General features: G+C 63.8%; 1 protein-coding gene across 1 annotated transcript; it reads right to left on the bottom strand.

Annotated features, from left to right (window-relative positions):
* GNA11 (G protein subunit alpha 11) lies at nt 1-18,260 on the bottom strand. The gene is made up of 7 exons (XM_065874206.1): nt 17,882-18,260; nt 7,309-7,493; nt 4,867-5,021; nt 4,323-4,451; nt 1,362-1,491; nt 1,124-1,277; nt 1-394 (listed from the first exon to the last, which is right to left on the bottom strand). The coding sequence occupies exons 1-7, from the start codon at nt 18,015-18,017 to the stop codon at nt 204-206; spliced, it is 1,080 nt and encodes a 359-aa protein (XP_065730278.1). The 5' UTR covers nt 18,018-18,260; the 3' UTR covers nt 1-203.
* Between the last annotated feature and the right edge of the window lie 1,692 nt (nt 18,261-19,952).

The following is a 19,952-nucleotide window of genomic DNA, read 5'->3' as shown; positions in this document are numbered from 1 at the left end:
GAAAAAAGCAAGCCACGAGTCAAGGCCAGAAAAAGGCGGCCTCTGCCACTGACAAAGATGAGAAGGTGCACGAGGTGTGTAGGAAGAAAGATGTACATCCCCTGATAACTGTGAAATAAAAACCATTTGTTTAAAAATATGAAAAAACCCCGACTCCTGGGGCAGACTGGCGACCAGCAGGCGGCTGGCGGGAGTCCGCGTGGTCACACCAGGTTGTACTCCTTCAGGTTGAGCTGCAGGATGGTGTCCTTGACAGCGGCGAAGACGAAGCGGATGTTCTCCGTGTCAGTGGCGCACGTAAAGTGCGAATAGATGATCTTGTCGCTGTCGGGGTTCAGGTCCACGAACATCTTCAGGATGAACTCCCGGGCGGCCTGCGCGTCCCGCTGCGGGCCTGGCGGAGGAGGGGGGAGGGGCGGGATGAGTCGAGGCAGCCACGCAGCCCCCCTGCCCAGCAGCCCCTCACTCAGGCCCACCCGCCAGGCAGACCCACCTCCCACCTCCCTGGCTCCCGCCTCCCCTCTGTCCACCCCCCCCCCCCCCCCACTCAGGCATGTGTCCACAGCCCTGCTGCTCCCTGGCAGCCAGCCTCCTGCTCTGGCCCGCCGCCCACCCCACCCCCACCCCACCCCCTACCCCACCCCCACCCCCCACCCTACCCCCCACCCCCACCCCCCAGCCTCCCGGCTCCTCAGGCAGCACCTCCGGGAGACGCCGGGGAGGGGGTGGCAGAGCCCCGACTGCCCCCCAGGAGCGCCCCCAGGGGTCTCCGCGTGGGGGGGTGGGGATGGCAGGAGGGGTCCGGCTCACCCCGTATCCCCCGCGCCTCGCTCCTCCCCATGCCCGGGCCCTGGGCAGGTGGGGACAGGCTGCCAGGCGGTGACTGCAGGGTGCCCCCTCCCACAGACGACGCTCCCCCGGGGGACACGAAGCTCTCTCCACCATCCAGGGCCCTGCGAGGCGCCCGCCGAGCTCCGGCCATGCTAACTGCACCGCGGCCTCCGTGCGGCCTGGGAAACACCGTCCTCGTGTCACTCCCGAGTCGCCAACGAGGCCACCGAGGCCCAGAGAGGGTGAGGGAGGCGCTGGCAGCGTCCAGGACAGGCCGCTAGGGCGGGCTCACCGTCGAACTCGGGGAAGTAGTCCACCAGGTGGGAGTGGAGGATCTTGTCCTCCAGCAGGTCCTTCTTGTTGAGGAAGAGGATGACAGACGAGTTCTGGAACCAGGGGTAGGTGACGATGGTCCGGAACAGTGCTTTGCTCTCCTCCATGCGGTTCTGAGGGGCAGGCAGCAGGTTGGCGGCAGGTCCCCCAAAAGGGCCTGTGGGCACCCCCCTCCCTGGGCCCAGCGAGGGCCTCACCTCGTTGTCCGACTCCACCAGCACTTGGTCGTACTCGCTGAGGGCCACGAGGAACATGATGGACGTCACGTTCTCAAAGCAGTGGATCCACTTTCTCCGCTCGGACCTCTGGCCCCCCACGTCCACCATCCTGCAGGGCGGGGTGCACGGGCTCAGCGCGGGGCTGCAGGTGACAATGCCCACCCCCAGCACAGCCGCCTCTGCCAGAGCCACAGCGACCCCTGAGGCATCAGAGCAACGAGGGCCCCCTCAGTCACCTGTCAGAGCCAGCAAAGCCGCAATACCATTAAGCCAGGAGAACACAGCACAAGCGGGGCGGGGGGGGGGACCCCCGAGACAGCCAGGCGCCTGCTTGCCGAGGGAGGGGCCCTGGCCTACAGGGGGCGCCGTGGAGCGTGTGAGGCACAGACCCTGGTGGGGCTGAGCCGGGCGACCTCGGATGTCCCACGTCTGGAAACCCGTCTCCCCTTGTTGGACACCACACGGCATCACCTATGAAATGCTGGAACCCACCCCAGCCACGGCGAGAGCAGGCTGCTTGTCCAGCGGGAGATGTCGGCACAAAGATGCTGACACCAGGCGGGGCGGGGACACGCCAGGGACGGTGCCCTGACCATCACGACTGGTGACAGGTCCCCGCTTCCTACTTGTGAGTTTCTTAAGTTTTCTATGACGAGGAAGCCCTCTACTTTTTTTTTTTTCGGTACGCGGGCCTCTCACTGTTGCAGCCTCTCCCGTTGCGGAGCACAGGCTCCGGACGCGCAGGCTCAGCGGCCATGGCTCACGAGCCCAGCCGCTCCGCGGCATGTGGGATCCTCCCAGACCGGGGCACGAACCCGTGTCCCCTGCATCAGCAGGCGGACTCTCAACCACTGCGCCACCAGGGAAGCCCCAAAGCCCTCTACTTTTGAAGACGATGGCGAGAAAGAACAGCAGCCTGAGAAGGCAAGGGTCCCCGGGCCAGGCCCGTCCACAGCTGCTGGGCAGTCAGGCAGCAGAGGCCAATCCGCCTGGCGGGGGTTTCTCAGAGGAGGTTCTAGCAAGCACAGGCAGATGGCGGATGTGCCAGGGTGACCTAGGGGATGGGAGGGGGGTGAGTGGACACCAGGCCCACACGGGCTGCCGCTGCCAGTCCGGGGAGCGCCATCGGGCCGACGGCGTCAGGGGCCACAGCCTTTCTGGAGCTGAGTCTCCCCAGTACAGCCAGGCAGGAACCTGGGCTTCCAGGGGCGGGGCGGGGTGGGGGGGGGGTTTGGTCAGGTCTTTGCAGGAGGTCCGTGTGGGACCAGGCTCAGGCCTCACACATCAGGCCAATCGCACTGTCACGGGATGCTGTGTGAGCTCCGATCAAGATGGGGGCACAAGCTCCCTGCCCGGGTCCCCGGCCTGCCCTCTGTAAGCCCTCGACCAGACAAGGGGGGAGGTGGGCAAGGGGTGGGCTGGCCAAGGGACAGTGGTGGCAGAGGTGCAGGGCCACTCTGCAGTTTGGACAGCAGCAGAGCGCACACACAGGCTTGGGGGAGGGGCGGGAAGGGAGGGGGAGAGGCATTCTGGACAGAGGGCACAGTAGCTGCGGAGGCCAAGGTGAGGCCGTGTGAGGGGACCCTGGAACGTGGGGTCGGGAGGAAGGCCAGTGATAGCCCCGGCCTGTGCCCCGCAGGCCTCTGAGGTCCCGGACCCTATCGAGAATCTGACCAAAAAAGGAAACCAAAATGCTGAACTCTCACCAGAAAATGTACCATCAGGCATGTGCAGTGTGATGCCTACAACTCCTAAGGGTCCAAGGGCACCCCGGGGGCTCTGACAGGTGAGAAAGGATGGGGGGCCAGCTGGGGGCACCCAGACTCTCCCCCTCTCCCAGAAGCTTCTGCCTGAGAAGGGCGGGTCCCTGGGGGCAGAGGTGCGTCTTGGGTCTTGGGCCAGAGGGCACCTCAAGGCAAACCCAACAGACTCCCTGAACGGCCCCGGGGCTGGCGCTTCAAGGCAACAGGGCAGGACCACCACCAGCAGCGCTGTCTCTAGGGCCCCTGGGGTGGGCTCGCCCAGCAGAAGGGACCCCATGCAGTGGCAGGGAGGGAAGGCTCGCAGCCAGAGCAGGAACCCCACCCCGAAGCCTGGGCCTCAGAGCCCTGGGCGAACCGTGTCCCCCAAAGTCAGTCCCCCTGGAACCTGGGGACACAGCCTGATCTGGAAGCAGGGTCCCTGCAGATGGCACTAGTTCAGACAGGGTCACTCCGGAGCAGGAGCCCTGGATCCAGTGATCGGTGGTGTCACCGTAAGAAGGAAACATGGGCACAGACCCAGGGAGGGGCCATGTGATGACGGACGCAGAGATGGAGCGAGGCTTTTACAAGCCAAGGGACGCCACGGGCTGCCAGCACCCCCAGAGCTGGGAGGGATGGGACAGCTTCCCCTCACGCCCTCAAGAGGACCCAGCCCTGCCGATACCTTGACCTCGGAGCTAGGAGAGGATACATTTCTGTGATTTTACGCTGCCCATCTGTGGTCATTTGTTACGGTTGCCCTGGGAGACACACTTGGCCTTGCTGCCTGGCAGCTCTGGACAAGCTGTGACCTCACGGGGTGGCAGGGCCCATCCTTGGGGACGGCCCTGAGTTCACTCTGGCCGCATGGGCTTCGGAACTGGGCCGCAGAGGGGCCTGGAGCCACCTTCCCCTGGGGCCCTCAGGCTCCTCCACCGACCGCCTGGAGCACCCCTGCTCTGGCCTGGACTCCAGACCACCCGCCCTCCCGCCCGCACGCACGCGCTGGCACCCTCCCCCCATCTGGGGCCCACGCGGAGCCCGCACCAGGAGGCCGTTGCCCCCGGGCCGCCTCCATTCAGCCCTGCCAGCGCCACCAGGGCCTGGCTCACTCGGAAACCTGGTGACAGCCACGGACAAGGCCCCTCTCTCGCTGCCCCACAGCGGGGGCTTGGGGCCAGGCCGGGGGCGCAGGTACCTGAAGATGATGTTCTCCAGGTCGAAGGGGTACTCGATGATGCCGGTGGTGGGCACGCGGACTCGCAGCACGTCCTGCTGCGTGGGCAGGTAGCCCGAGGCGGCGATGCGGTCCACGTCAGTCAGGTAGCTGCAACACAGCAGGCAGGACCGCTCAGGCCAGCCCACCAGGGGCTTCCTGGCCGTCCCGGGTCTCCTGAGCACTGGGAGGGGCCCAAGCAGCCCAAGTACTTGGGACGAGAACGGACAGGGGCGAAATGAGGCTGCAGGGAATGCCTGGGACGAACCCCGCCCCAGCTCTGAGGGACGTCTGTCCAGGGATGGGGACGGCGCCGGGGTTCCGAAGAGAGGCTGTGGGCTGGAGGGGTGGCTTTTCACAACCAAACCTGTCACTTTGGAATAGTTTGAGAGACACAGAAAAGGGGCAGAGAGACAATGGAAAATCCCCGCAGACACCCACCTCCCTGTAGGGAAATCGCCCCGTCACGGCTAACGAGGTGCCATGCAGACCCTCCTCTGCCCAGGCCTGGTCCGGCCCCACTCACTACTTGGCAGAGTCCGAGAGCTGGTACTCCCGCCGGCGGTCGTAGCACTCCTGGATGCCGGGGTCGTTCCACAGGGTCTTGATGGCACTCACGTACCGGTGCTCGAAGGTGGTCACCTTCTCCACATCCACCTCCCGGATCAGGAGCGCATTGGCCTGTGGGGCGAGGGGCAGGCCGGGACGCTCAGCGCCAGCACCCGGCAACCAACTCGGAACCATTGACTCCCATTTCCCATGAACACGCGTCAGGACGACGCAAGGGCGACCGGCAGCGATCGCCCCCCAGTGCCAGGCCCCCAAAGGAAAATGCAGACGGAGGCGGCTCCCGGGAGCAGGGCCCACCCGGCCGCCACGCACCTCAGTGCCGGGGCACCCAAACAGGACAGAGGAACAAACACCACTGGCTGCCCCTGTGTTCCCGTGCTGCAGGTGAGGAAACCGAGGCACAGAGAGCTGCTGTGACCTAAGAAGAACCTGCCCCCCGATTCCAAGTACACAGCTCCTGAAACCCTCGGGATCTCTGAAGGCATAGGTCCTCTCATGTGCAGCCTGGGATGGGGTCTGGGGACCAGAGCAACCCACCAGGAAGGGGAGGCTGAGCTAATCATAACAGTCCAGTGGTCCAATGACTCATGCCCCTGGGATGGAGCCTCCACACAGACCCTGGACCACAGAGCTCGGAGACCCGCTCCTAAAGAGCCTCGCTGAGACACACCACCCCAGAGATCCACACACGCGCGCACACACACGCGCGCGCGCGCGCGCACACACACCTACACACACACACACACACACACACACACACCGCCGGGGGCAGAAGGCTCCCGGGAGACCCCTGCCTCTCCTCCAGTCTGCTCCACGTGCCTGTGCTCGGGATGGTCCCACCCACACGGCTGAGGGACTGGGGAGGGGACACAGCTGGGCAGAACCCCAAACAAGGAATGAGGGGGCCCCAGTCCAGGCTCTGGAACCCACCGGTCACCTCCCAGGGATGCTCTCCCGTCCCAGCCCCCGCACAACAGCGTCCTTCAGCCCCGCCTCACCCTCCCAGCCTCCCAATCTGGGCCTGGAGAAGCAGACACCAGCCCCAGAAAACCCCCGACTGCGGATGCACGTAGGCCAGGGACCAGACGTCTGTTTCTACAGCCACGCTGTCCCTGCTGCTGCAGCAAAAGCCGCCACGGATGACGTGTAAGCGAGTGGGCGTGGCCCGCGCCAGCAAAGCTGCACCTACAGAGACAGGCCTTAGTCTGCCAATCCCTGTTCCAGATGCCTCTGGACTTCCACGGTTCAAGTGGGGCCTGGACGCTGAGGGGCCTCAGCTGCGAGCAATCCTACGAACCAGAGGGTGAGAGGCTCCAGCAGGCCCTACGTGCCCATTCCCACAGCCAGGCTGGCCGGGCCCCAGACCCAGTGCTGGGCCCTGTAGGGTCCCTGATGACCCGTGAACCGGGCATCAAGGCAGGAAGACGCCAATATCAGAAATCTGGTTGACTGGCCTTCTTAAGCTTCCAAGTAAACAGACTAATTTAAACCCTATTGGACACACACGGTCCAATACACGGTGCCACGTGCCAGCCCAGGCAAACTGCTGGAGTTGAAAGAGAAGTCCCCGAAAACAGATCCACAAAAGCAAAGCCAAGGGAGGCCGCCAGAGAGAGCCCCCTGGTGCACGGCCGGGGCAACGCCTCGGACAGCAGGCAGGTAGCCCCTCTGGAAGGCGAACCGAGAGTTAACCTGGACCTCGCACCCCCATTGCTGGGGACGCGCCCAGGAGAAACCAGGACAGGCGTGCAAACAAAAACCTGCACACGAGTGTTCCAGCAGCATGTCCGTGAGAGCCGGAAGAGTGGAAACAACCATGCGTCCGTCGATGGACGATGGACAAACCATGTGTCCCTCCACACAATGAGCATCATTCAGCCACAAAGAGGAGAGAGGCCCTGACACTCGCTGCAACGTGGACGGACCCTGAGAACACGACGCTCAGTGAGAGAAGCCAGACACAGAAGGACCCACGGTGTGTGATTCCATTGATGGGAAACGTCCAGAACAGGCCGATCTACAGAGACAGAGGGTGGATTCCTGGTTGTCAGGGGCTGGGTTAGGGGTAGGGGAGGTGACTGCCAGTGGGGACGGGGTTTCTTTCCGGAGTGATGAGAAGGCAATGGTTGCACAACTCTGTGAATATGTTAACAGTGAGTGCACTGCACACTTTGAATGGGTGACTCGGTATGTACGTTTTCTCAATAAAGCTGTTACTGGAAAAATAAGAGAACGTGCCACCCCCCGGGGTCACAGAGGGCCTGATACAGTGCGTGGAGTGCCTGGTAGGACGCTGGCCCTCAGAGGGGGCCAGGACTCACTCTGCCAACCGTAGGACGGGGCTGCGAACAGCTGCCAGACGCCCAGCCGTGCCCGGCGCTCCCACCCGGGGCCTCACCTTGTTCTGCTCGTACTTGTAGAGGATCTTCAGGGTCTCCATGGCCCGGATCATGGCCTGCATGGCGGTGAAGATGTTCTGGTACACCAGCTTGGTGAAGCCCCGCTTGTCCTCCTCCGAGTAGCCCGCCCCGTGGATGATGCGCATCTGCTTGATGAAAGTGCTCTTCCCGCTCTCGCCCGTGCCTGCAAACGGCCCAGTGAGACGCAGCGGGACCGGGCCCGCGACCCGAGCCGTGGGCTCACGACACCCAGCACACGAGAAGCCCCGCCCACAAGGAGCCCCGCCCACGCGGAGTCCCGCCCACGAGGCTCGAGGTGGGGATGCGCCTGGCCAGCCGCTGCTGCCGGGACAACGGGGCGGGCCACGTCCTCCCACGCACACCCTGTCTACGGGGGCAGCCGCGGCTCGGGGGAGGTCGGGACAACAACGTGGGCAGGGATGGGAAGGGAGCAGCCGCGGCACCTGCGGCAACTTGGGTCTGAATTCAACTCTGGCCGCAGCCGAGGAAATGGAGGCCGGGAACAGTGAAGTGTCTCCCCCAGATGCTGCCACCCCCTTAACTGGTCACTTGACGAGCTCCCTTGTCCCACATGCCCTCGTGTGACAACGTCCCGCCGACCCACGGCTGTTCTGATCAGAACAGCTTTCCTTCAGGGCACGAGTTTGGCATCTGCGTCGAGGCCACGCTGGGCCTTCGCAGGGCGCCGGGCCACGCCCCCCACAGTCCCCAGCAGCCCCTGAACCCGTAACTCACCCAACCTCACGCCACCCCGAGACCGAGCGTGACTCTGGCGCTTGAAGAGCCCCAAGGCCCATGAACAGCCCCAAGGCCCACGTCCCTGTCAGCCCAGAGGCCCTGTGGGTGCCTGGGGCCCCTCCCCTCTCTGTCCCACCACCCTCCCGGGTGTCAGGTGTCAAGGCCCCACCTCAGAGAAGGGCACAAGGAGGCTCTGTCTCCGGGATCAAGGGCTGGCCAGCCCCACCCGGCACCAGCGCGCTGCGGCGGGAGGGAGGGCTCCTCTCCTGCTCCAGCCTCTCACCGCCCCGTCACCCTCTAAGCGGCAAACCCGTACCCCCACTTTTGTTCACCTCCACACGCAGGGACTGCAATTTAGTGGCTTTAATGTGCCCACAAATCTCTGGGATGTCTTCCATGCAGAGGGGGAGCCTGACCCTTCCCGGAGGGCAGGCTGGATTCAGTGCCTCCCTTCCAACCAAAAGAATCTGACCAAGGATGGCCTGTCACTTCCAAGACGAGTCACGGGGCTCCCCGTCCTCTGTAGGACTTTCGCGGGGGCCGGGGGGCAGCGCCGTCCCTGAGGGCCCATGTGGACAGGAGCCACGTGAGGGGCCACCCTGGAAGCGGCTTCTCCGGCCCCATTGGGCCTTCAGATGAGGCAGCCCCGGCTAACACGTGCTCTACAACCTCCTGAGGGACCCCGAGCCAGAACCCCCAAGACTCCTGACGCTCAGCATCTGCCTGTGTGTCACTTTCAGCGACTAAGTTACAGGGTGGTTTTACTGCACAGCAGGAGAGAACTTCTACAGCCTAAGGACGCAGGGCCTCCAACCCCTACTTGACAGCCAACACAGGTCCCCACTCACCCATGCACCGAAGCCCCCAGGCCCCCTCCTGGGGACTCAGAACCCCCCAGACTCGCCCCAGCCCGCCTGGGCTCATCCTCCCCACCCTGTCTCAGAGTCACCTGCGTCCCCCACCCCAACAAAGGGGCCTGAGCTGCGTCCTGCCCCGCACGCCATCCGGCTCACAGCCACCGGTGCCATGGGCGCAGGGCAGGCAGCTCCCCTCTGCACTGGGACCCATCGCCGCTGTCTTTCAGGGAGTCTCTCTCAGGCATCTGCTGCCCGCCTCCTTGCCCGGGAGCTCCCGGAGAAGACATGGGTTCTGAGCGGCCTGCAGTGACCACACCGCCCTGAAGCAGGAGGCCCTCCGCCCGCGTCTGAGTAACTGACCACGGATGCCTGAGCCCACCTGGGGAGACAGAGCAGAGGCCGCCTCACTGCAGCTGCCCCTTTCTAGGACCTCCATCAAGGCCCTGGGTCCTTTTACGAATAAAAGAATACGACTCTGGTTCTGTCACCAAGTGGTAACTACCCCAACGCCACCTCCCATCCCACCGCTGCCGCAACATCAACCAGAGGCCAGGCGCCCACTCCCACCAAGGCCCCCACGTAACCCCACACCTCCCTGAGGGGTCCACACACTCCCCCATCGCTGCAGGAGGCGGGGTGGGGGAGGGGAGGCGACACACAGGAATGCCATGCCCTGCGTGGTTTCCTCTGGACCAGGGTCCCCGCAGCACTGCTGACACTGGGGCCGTCCCGGGCACTCTGGGGTGTTGAGCAGCACCCCTGGCCCCGCCCCCTCAATGCCAGGATCCCCTCAGTGTGACACACAGACATCCCCAGACATTGCCCAGTGTCCTTTGGGGGCAGGACCCCCCAGGTGAGAACCCCTGTTTTTGACACTATGCTACTGTAAAAAGATACGTGCCCTGCTGGTGTTTGGAAGGGCCTCTCACCAGAAACATCAGAGCAGTGGCCACTAAAGCCCAACCCCCTGCAGCCACAGGTCAGCTGAGGTGGAGAAGGGCAGCCACTCAGGCCCCGGGGCACTGCCCCTTGCGTCCACCCCCCTGAACTGCAGGAGGGGCAAGTGAGCTGCGCGAGCACAAGGGCACGGGGAGATCCCGAGAGAGCCTGCTGACTTCAGACCACAGCCAGCATCTCCAAAACGGGTGCGCAAAGGACAGGCAGCCCCCCAGAGCTCCCCAGAGGCAGCGCAGGGCACCGAGGGTCTCACACACGTGCACGCGCCCGTGCCAACAGCCAAGGGACAGCGGGTGTTCACGGTGGAGCCGTGATCACCGGCCAGAGAGTGGCCGAGGGAGAACGGGGGACGCCCTGGTGCCCAACACAGACGACGCAGCTGGGACATGCCCCCAAAACCAAGAAACGGAAGATGGACCCCTCGGAAGCCGGAAACACAACTGGCCCTGGAGACGTCAGGGGTCCTGGACGAGGCACATGGCCCGAACCCTGCCGGGGGCAGAGGAGCCACTGCGAAGACAGCACCGTGATCAAGTGCAGGAGCAAAAGGCACTAGTGAGGTGAGGGGGTGGTGACGGGCCTCACGAGCAATCATGTCGCAATCCACGTGTCAAGTCCTCACGTGCACCCCTTAAACCACACAACACGCGTGGCACTTACATCTCAATAAAGCTGGGGGAGAACGCAGCAAAAGGGACACCCCGGGGACAGTGCGGCCCAGGAGGCGGGACGGTCAGTGACCCCGCCCGGGCCATGCCACCTTGCCAGGAAGGACAGAGAAAGGAGGTTGTGGAGGTGGTGGCTGCAGAGGCCGGGCCCCCGGAGGAAAGCCCCACCAGCCGCATGTCGAGGGTGGCGTGTCACCTGTGCTCAGGGCCAACAGCGACTGAGTGACAGGTGCCAGTCCCAGCAGGCACCTCCCGGCAGAGCTGTGGGTGGAAGGCCTGAGCTGCGGGCCCTGGGCTCTGGAACCAGCAGGCCCAGCTGGCCAGAGCTCGGCCACCACTGGCCAGGGAGGGAGGGAGGAAAGGCTCCGGGGGACGCAGAGCCGCCACAGCGTCCTCTCCAGGTGCCCACCTCCTGGCCCAACTCAGCCCACATGCTGCCGGGAGCTGGGACCCGGGCCCCCCAACACGCCCGAGCCAACAGCCTCCGGCTTAGAGAAGTCTCGGGGTGCGAGGCCCACCTGGACCTCACGGCCAGGCCTATCTGCTGTAGCCACCGCCCGGGGGTCCCTGGCAGCTCCAGCTCATCCTGCCCGGCCCTTGATCAGTTCCCCCTGAAGATCTGGTCATGGGGACTTCCCTGGTGGAAGATTCCAAGCTCCCAATGCAGGGGGCCCAGGTTCGATCCCTGGTTGGGGAACTAGATCCCACATGCATGCCACAACTAAGAGTTCGCATGCCACAACTAAGGAGCCTGGGAGCCGCAACTAAGGAGCCCACGTGCTGCAACTAAGGAGCCCGCAAGCTGCATCTGAGACCCAGCGCAACCAAATAAATATCTATAAAAAAAAAAACCTTCAACAGCTGCCCACCAGGGAGAAGAGCACGGCCCCCCTCAAGCAAGACCGTGTGAGACCCCGTGATGGGCCTCGTTCTAGCCACGCACCTGCACAGGTGCAGGGGGCACCTACCGCCACACCCCCTCCCAGCGAGGACGCTGAGTGGCCCCAGGTCCTGGCTGTACTCAGACTCTGAGCTTGTGTCTGTGGGTCCCCTGGCCCCACTGTCCCCCACAACGCAACCAGCCCAACCTTGCACGAGGACAGCCGTGGCACTGCGGCCCGGGGCCGGCGCGTGACACCACTGTTCACGTCGCCCACGCATCGGGCCCTGCCCCTCCCGAACGCCACCCCAACTCCCTGCACAGAAACCCAAACTCACGTTTTCCAGGAAGGGCCCCAGCGCCCCCAGCGCCCCACCTGCTCCTGGCCTGCTGCTCCCTTCTGTCCCTGCTGGGAGCCAGATCCCCAAGGGCGGGGCTCTGCCAGCAGCCTCACACCCAGCCCCAGCACAGGCCCAGCCCACAGAAGGTACCACACACATTTTTCCCAAATGAACCAAATGAACTCGGCCCCAATCCACAGTCCCGGTTCTGTCACGTGTCCCCCTCAGGTCCTCTGCATCCCCTGTACTAACTCCAAGAATGGGGGCCCCTGGGGGCACCACCCATGTGAGGGGTCCTGCCCCTGGGGGCCTGGCCGGGGCCAGACAGCACAGCGGGGCCAGGAGCCTGCAGGACGATCTCTGGGCGTGCTCAGTGGCATCACCAGTTGCCCAGCCGAGACTAACTGGAGAAGAGGAAGGAGGAGAGCAGCCCCATCCCTGCGACAGAGGGAGAAAGCCACTGTCTCGCCTGCACGGTCAGCCAAGATCTAGGACCGCAGACGGGGAGGAATTATGTCTGAGCCCAGGCAGCCACTCCTCAAATGTGGGAGAAAAGAGGGGCAGGGAAAGGGCCTGGAGGACAGGAAGGATGGTGCTGGTCTGACATCATCCCAGTGGGACTCAAGGTGTGCAGGATCCGTGACCCCCGGGGCAAGTGGCCACGATCTAGCAGGAGAACACTAGTGTCAGAAGCTGGGGTTCAGGGCTGCAGCCCGGCCATCCCTAATTCTAGAATGTGGGCAGTGAAGCCAGGAACCCCAGGACCACAGGAGGCCCAGGCGAGAGCACTGCCGGGGATCTGGGCTCCTGGAAACACAGCCCGGAAATCCAACACGGCCCCGAGCTGTGTCAACAGGTCCAAGATCAAAGAGGCACGGCGACCTTCTGCTGGAGAAAGTGCAAACACCTCGTGCACCCAAGGAAGGCAACTGCATGCTCCCCTCGCCCCCGCTCATCCATTCATTCAGTGGTACATCTATCACCCCACCTCCTGCTGGACAAGTGAAGGAGCTGAGGCACAGAGAGGTCAAGCAGCTTCGCTGAGGTCACACAGCCAGTAACTGTCAGACCTCAACAGGCTAAGGTCTTCGGGCTTCACGTCCGTCCATCTCTTCATGGTCCACGGTCACCGCCACCCAGGGAAGTGAGCGAATGTGAGAGCACTGGGGGAGCTCGCCTGGGCCAGCCACGGGCCTTTCAGAGACACCGCAGCAGCGGGCGCCAGCGCAGACAGGGGCCAGGAGGGAGGACAACAGGGCAGACCTCGGGACTCATCCCTTCATCTGACCTCCACACCGTGGCCGCTAAGTCAGCAGGTCCAGCGTCCCCTGCCCAGGTGACTCCAGGCGCAGACACTGGTCCCCTGGGCCAGCCCCCCTCTTGTCCCACGTGCCAGGTCCTAGTGCAGCGCTTCCTGAAGCCTAACGCTCAGGAGTCAGGGAGACTGGTATGAGCCCCAGTCCCGCCCAACCCTACCATGCAGCCCAGCTGCCTGGCCTGGGGGACGGGAAGGCCCCCACCCACCTGTCGAGGCTCAGCAGAGGACCAATGGTGCAGAGACAGGGCGACCCGCCTCTGTGGGGGGTCTGACCTTTCAGCTCTAGGCCAACCGAGGTCTGTAAGCAAACCTCCCTGGCAGGCACTGGGATCAGATCAGGAAACGAGAGACCCAGCCCTGAGGGCCAAGCTCCGGAGACCCCACCGCAAGACAGGAAGGTCCCCGCTCGGCCGCAGAGGGACTGCCAGCCAGCGCGATACCGTGAATAAAGACAAAGGCACAGACGGCACTCCCCAGTTTGACATGCGTCGCCCCCACTGACCCTCCCACAGTCCGGGAGTTTGGGAACGCTCTCCTTCCACAGCAGGGAAACCCGAGGCTCGGGAGGCACAGGGACTGAAATCCCACCGCGCTCTCCAGCTCGGTCCTGGCGGGACCCGCCTCCCAGCGTTGCCGGGGCAGCCTGTCAACCTGGGTAAAGCCCTCCGTCGGGAGAGCAGTGACCACGGGAGGGCACAGCGCCTCGCAGGTGTTGCGGCCTTCCCCCCAACAGCGCTGCAGGCAGGGAGCCGAGGCTGTGCTCGCTCTGGAGCGCCCCCAAGCCCACTCACAAGGCCTCGGGAGGGCAGCTGCAAGCTGTGCCCCTAAGTCCCTGTCTGTCCACGCGTCACAGCAGAGGACCACCATCAGTGGCAACAGGCCCCGGAGCAGGGAGCCTCACGTCCAGGCAGGATGTGAGGATGCCCTAAGTCGGGGCGCCCAGTCACCCCCATTCGACCTGCTTGAGGGAACTGTGTTCAGTTAGCCAATCAAAGCCACCCAGCAAACATCTCAGGTCCGCAGGGCTCTGTGCTGGGCCGTGGGGTGGCAGGGCCTGGCACGGAGGGGGGATGTGGTGGGGAAAACGAGGGGGAGACACCTTGGTAGTGACCGGCCAGGCGCCCCACGCCTGGGCCAAGGGCAGAGACCGCAGCCACCCAGGAGCAGGGGGCTGGGGCGCATTGGCACAAATTCCCCAGCCAGCAAGCCTGTGGCCTGGGGCCCGGTTATGAGAGCAGCTGGAGTTCCGCCAAAAAATAACCCCGCACGCGGGTGCCCCCGAAGCCCGTGGAGATGCCCCAATCCCGTCCACGGACACTGAGCTGACAGGCCCCGCGGCTCACTGTCCTGATGGGAGAGGAGCGCCCTTTGGGGACCAGAGATGGCCATTCCCCCTGAGTGCAGCCCAGCTCCGCACACCCGGCCCAGACCAGACCCGCCCACCCAGGGCTGGACTTTGCCCCCAAGGCCCTCCGAGGCAGAGGAGGGACAAACGGGCTCCCGTCCCTCCTGCCAGGGGTCCCCACTCGGCTCTGTCTGCAGCTGCTCCAAACTCCCAGCCCAGGAGTAGCAGTGACTGCGACCTGTTCTCAGGCCGCAGGGAGAAGGGCTCCACCACAAAAATCAGAAAGTGAAACCTTTTGTGGTTAAACATCCGAGGCTCTCAGGCAGCGACCAGCGCAGCTCAGCCAAGGCCGGGAAGCATCTGTGCACACGGAGTCCGGAGCCCAGGGACACGTGTGGCGAGGCCGTGCTCGGGCCCAAGGGGAGGGAGATTCCCACTGGCCTGGCACGCAGGACACCGAGGGAGAGGGGCTCTGACAGCAAGTCTGGGCTCCTGCATCTCCAGGGATGGTGCCCACCCTTTCAGCGACACAAAATTTCATCTAACTTTTAAGCCCCTGAGACTCATCCTGGGGTGGGCCACGAGCGGTGGCCCAGGGCCCCAGGTGCTTCCAGCTATCGGGGTCTGCAGGCGACAGGCAGGGCCACCGCCAGGAGCCACGGCCACGTTCCACTCGCGCCTCCAAGCAGGGCAGGCGCACCCTTCCCGCCGGGGCCACCACACCCCAGGCCGGATTCCGGCCCTTTCTACCGCCCTCGGGGCCACAGCGGGCTGGACAGGAAGCCTGCGGAACTGACCGCCCTGCTTTATTTAGAAATCCCGGAGCCACTCAGCTCCTGGAACGGCACTTCCTGCGGTAGGCCTCGGTTCTCAAGGGGAAACCTGTCCTAAGGAATGGACGAGGGGCCTCCTTGGTTGTTCTCTGCTGAGTGGCAGAAACGCGGGGACAGGGGACTGCACCTGCACCAGGAGGGATCACGGGAGGCAGAAGCCGGCAGGTCTGCCCGGGACCCCCACTGGAGCTCCTAACTGGGCCTGGGGGTCCTCTTCCGTAAAGTGGGAGAGCGACACCAAACCGTGGGGATCCCGGTGTATCCCCTGCAGGGATGCTCACTACCCCCATTCCTCACCACAGACGACTGTGAATGAGGATGTGGCCTGGAGTAACAGGACCAACAAAACCGAACACACCTATCACACGTGTTCGTAGACGTGTTGCGTGTTGACGGCACACACATATGTGGCTCTGGACCGTAGTAACAAAAGCATTCACCTTTCAAGCACCCACAAAGCATCTGACAAAACAAGCGAACACTGATCACATACCGGCTCTGCAACACGCATTTTACACTGTGTGCTGACACGGGGCAGGGGTTGATTCTGCCCCCGGAGGACACTGGGCCACACCTGGGGATGTCTGTGGTTCTCATGACTGGGGGTGCTCCCGGCATGGAGTGGGTGGGGCAGGGATGCTGCTCGGCACCCCCCGGCTCCCAGCACGTCCCCTGGACCTCCGCCTGGCATTCACAGCCGCCCTCCTGGTGTCATAAACCTTCACCTTGGACCCACAAACTCTCATCTTCCTATCTGCCCCCATGCCTAGGACTTAATAGCTTCCCAGGAGGGTGCAGACTCCCTGTCCTGCAAGCCAGCGGGGGGAGGGGTGGGACCTCAGACCCAGGTGCTCCTGCAGCCAACAGCCCGCACCCATGGGTGAGCGCTGGACACATCCAGATCCCCTGCAAGGCTCCTCAGCCCTGGCCCAGGGAGACCAGAGACACACAGCAAGGCTGCAGGATCACAGGCCACCGACCCGTACCCTTGAACCCCACGTCAATCTAGAGCCTGGGTGCGCACAGGGCAGGCAGCAGGGGCGTGCAGAGGTTCATGCAGCCCCCAGCCCCCAGGCAAGGCCGACTGTCTGGTAACATTAACATGCTGGTAACTTCTCAACCCCCCTCTGAAAATAAAGTCTACCTCTGTTGGTGAAAGGCAGCCAGGGCCATGCTGTCCTCCCAGGTGCCACTGGGACCCCACTGCAAGTTTCCTCCAAACTTTACCATTACTCTCTGCCTGTCTTTTCTGCAAAGATGGCCCGTTTTATAGCCTTTAGGTAAAGTGGAACGTTTGGAAAAAAAAACAGGGAAGGTATTTTAATCAAAGGGAGGACCCAGAGAGTCCCCACAGGTGGGAGAAGCGAGGCAGTCCCTCCAAGACCCACGGCCTCCAGCGACTCACCGCCTCCGACCCTGCACCGTCCTGTGGGTGGACCCCTCGGTGGCAGACCCCTCCTCCACCAGGGGCCCATCACAACAGCATTTCCAACCGTCCCCACAGTGCAGGAATGCAGCAGGGCTCCGGAGAAGGCAGGGCAAGGGATTCGCTTGTGTAAACGACCTTCTTGCCTTTGACTGCGGAGGTAAGTCCTCCAACAACCCTTATTTGGGGTGACAACAGCTTGCCGACTGCTGGGCCGACTGGTTCCGTGCAACAGGTGCGCAGCGGGGGAGACGGAGACTTGGACAGGAATCCTCTCCACGAGGGGGAAGAGGACCCAGGAGACCCGGCTCCCACTAGGACGTAAGGAGAGGGGCCGGACAGAGACGGTTGCTCCGTCAGGGCTCCACCTGCCCCGGCCCCAAGAAGAGAGAAAAGGCTGTCTTCTCCCCCACAGACTGCACTCCACTGGGGAGCGACATGGGTTTTCCGACTGGCCTCAGGGAACGGGGGCTGGAGGGGAACGGGCCCAGCCTGCAGGGAACAGGGCTCCACCTGGTGGGAAAAGTAGAGAAGGGATGCCAGGAGGCAAGGGGTGCGTCTTGTGGATTACAGCCCAAAGGTCTGGCCCTGAATAGGTGCTGGGGGCAGCGAGGGGGCACACCTGTTGGGGGCAGGGATGGAGGGCCAGTCCTGTGCAGGGAGGAAGCTTGTCTCCTGAGAAGGGGCAGAGGGCAGACCCTCGAGGGTTTTGGGGGCCCGAACGGGACAGCAGAAGCTGGCCCTGCAGGGATCAGGGACTGGGCAGCAGAGGCACTGACTGATCCCAAAGGGTCCTGGGGACCCCGCCTGGACAGCAGAGACAGGGGCTGATCCTGAAGGAAACTGGGGCTTGATCTGGACAGTTGAAGCAGGCGCTGACCCTGCAGGGACTGGTCACCTGCCACGGACAGCATAGGCGCGAGCAGATCCCGAGGGTCTGGGGCGCTGATGTGGACAACAGAGGCAGGGCCTGGCCCCTCTGATGTCAGGGACTCAACCTAGACAACACAGGCTGCAGAGATCGGGTGGCCCAGAGGTGGACAGCACAGGTAGGCAAGGGCTGACCCCGCGGGGATCGAGCCCGCTCTGGACAGCACGCAGGGCCGTGGCCAGCACGCAGGGCCGCCCCGCCCGCCCGCCCGGCACGCGCACCGCCGGCCCGAACCCCGCAGGCCCGGCCCCACTCACCGAGCAGCAGTAGCTTGAGCTCGCGCCGGGCGTCGCGCTTGTCCCGCCGCAGCTGTTTCTCGATCTCGGCGTTGATCCGCTTGGACTCCTTCACCTCATCGCTCAGGCAACACGCCATCATGGACTCCAGAGTCATCGTCCCGGCCCCGGCCCCGGCCGCCCGCCGGCCGCCCCCGCCACCGCCCCCCGGCCGGCCCGGCCCTGGCCCCGAGCCGCCCCGGCCGCGCCCGCCCGGCCCTCGGCGCTCGGCCCCTGGGCCGGCGGTCCGCCTCGGCCGCCTGAGAGCACCGGTCCCGTTCAGCCGCTGGTCCCTCCCGGCCACCCTCCACCCGCGCCGCCACAAGCGCTGCCGCCGCCGCCGCCGCCGCCGCCGCCAACCGCAGCCGCCGCGACGGAGCGACAGCGCCTCACAACCTAACCAGCGCGCGGACAGCGCCGACGGACAGGCGGCGCGGCCAATGGGAGTGGGCGGCGGCCCGCGCGCCCACCGCGGGGGCGGGACTAGCAGTCGGGATGGGCGGGGCGTCGCGCGGGCGGGGCGGGGAGGGGCGAGGCGGGCGCGCCCGCGGGTTTGGTTGCGCCGACGTGGGAAGGGGAACGCGCAACCGGGAGCCGGGCGGGGCCGCCCGGGATTGTGGGAATGTGGAGGACTCGTCAGGCTGGCTCGGCTCCGCTCGGCTCCGCTCGGCCCTGCTCGGCCCCGCTCGGCCCCGCTCGGCCCCGCTCGGCCCCGCTCGGCCCGGCGGCTGTCTGGGCCCCGGAGCGAGAAGCTCGGACCCGCAGCTGCGGTCGCGAGGCTGAGCGACCCAGGCCCAACGCGAGGCACTGGGGTACCAGCCCTCACGGCCTCCTGGGGCGCCCTGGCATTACCTGACCGGAAACGAACCTTCCTCTCCTCCGTTCTTGGAACAAATATTAATGGAATGCCTTCTGTATACCAGGCCTGGGCTTAGCATTAATACAGAGCCTGCTATATGCCACGTATGGGATGAGCATTAATGGAGTACCTGCTGTATATCAGGCATGGACCAGCCATTAATGTAGTGCGTGCAGTATACCGGGTATGGACCAGCTTTTAATGTAGTGCCTACTGTGTAACCAAGCATTAATGAAGTACTTGGTATATACTGAGCAGGAAACAAACATTAGTGGAATGCCTACTGTAAACTGGGCATGGACCAGGCATTAATGCAACACTTGCTATATACCAGGCCTCGACCAGGCATTAGTGCAGTGCCTGGTATAATTCCAGGCAGGGAACAAGCATTAGTGAAGCACCTACTATAAACCAAGTACTGCCGGGTTGATATGGGAGCATAGCCACACACATTCATTTAAGGAGCTTGGCTACTTTCACCCTGCACCGGCAGACCTGCATAGTTGCAACAGCCCTAAAATATTTACCATCTGGCCTCGTCCAAAAGGAGACCTAGAAGGAGGCCTAAACACAGGAAGTGCCATGTGTTTCTGTGCTCACCTGTCTTGAGATAAGGGGAAAAGGGAGGGTCAAAGTCTCCATTTATTAGTTGATTGGGACTGAGGAAAGTTTGGTTTCTTGAGACACTCATCTTGGGGGCTTCCATCCCCACCCCAACTGGACACACAGCCGGAGCAGGGGCCGCTGGGGTCCCCCCACCAACAGAGGAAAACTCCACTTGAGCAAAGAACCCACAACCAGGGAACCTGCACAAAAACATTGGTCTTGGCTCCAATGTCCCCTCCTCCAGGGGAGGTGGTCAGGCCAGGTGTTCCCTGAGCACCCCTTCTGATGACACCCACACCCCACCCCGGCACCACCCTGCTGGACTTCCCCAGGCCCTTTTCATGGGCTGAAATCACCTGCTTTCTTCCCTTACTGTCCTGTTCCCTCCCCACCATGTTGTAGGGTATCTATGTCCTGATCACTGCTGCATCTAGACCCCAGCCTGGTACACAGTAAGTGCTCAGACACGCTGGCACGTGGGACCTGGGACCCTTTGCTGCAGTGCTTGCACCTGGAAAAACGTCTCCTCGGGCAACAAAATACAAAGGAACCATAAGGGAACTAAGAATAACTGTGCATGTGCAGTTG

Source organism: Phocoena phocoena, chromosome 3 (assembly GCF_963924675.1).
Source record: "Phocoena phocoena chromosome 3, mPhoPho1.1, whole genome shotgun sequence".
Classification (NCBI taxonomy): Eukaryota; Metazoa; Chordata; class Mammalia; order Artiodactyla; family Phocoenidae; genus Phocoena; species Phocoena phocoena.
This window is presented reverse-complemented; position numbering and strand designations above follow the sequence as displayed.

What these genes read in the sequence shown, in the direction of transcription:
- GNA11 (XM_065874206.1), bottom strand. Translation starts at nt 18,017, where the DNA reads ATGACTCTGGAGTCCATGATGGCGTGTTGCCTGAGCGATGAGGTGAAG. An exon ending in CTGGAGAACATCATCTTCAG is followed by an intron (nt 1,492 to 4,322) that starts GTACCTGCGCCC and finishes CCCGCCCTGCAG; the next exon opens with GATGGTGGACGTGGGGGGCC. An exon ending in CTACTTCCCCGAGTTCGACG is followed by an intron (nt 395 to 1,123) that starts GTGAGCCCGCCC and finishes CTCCTCCGCCAG; the next exon opens with GCCCGCAGCGGGACGCGCAG.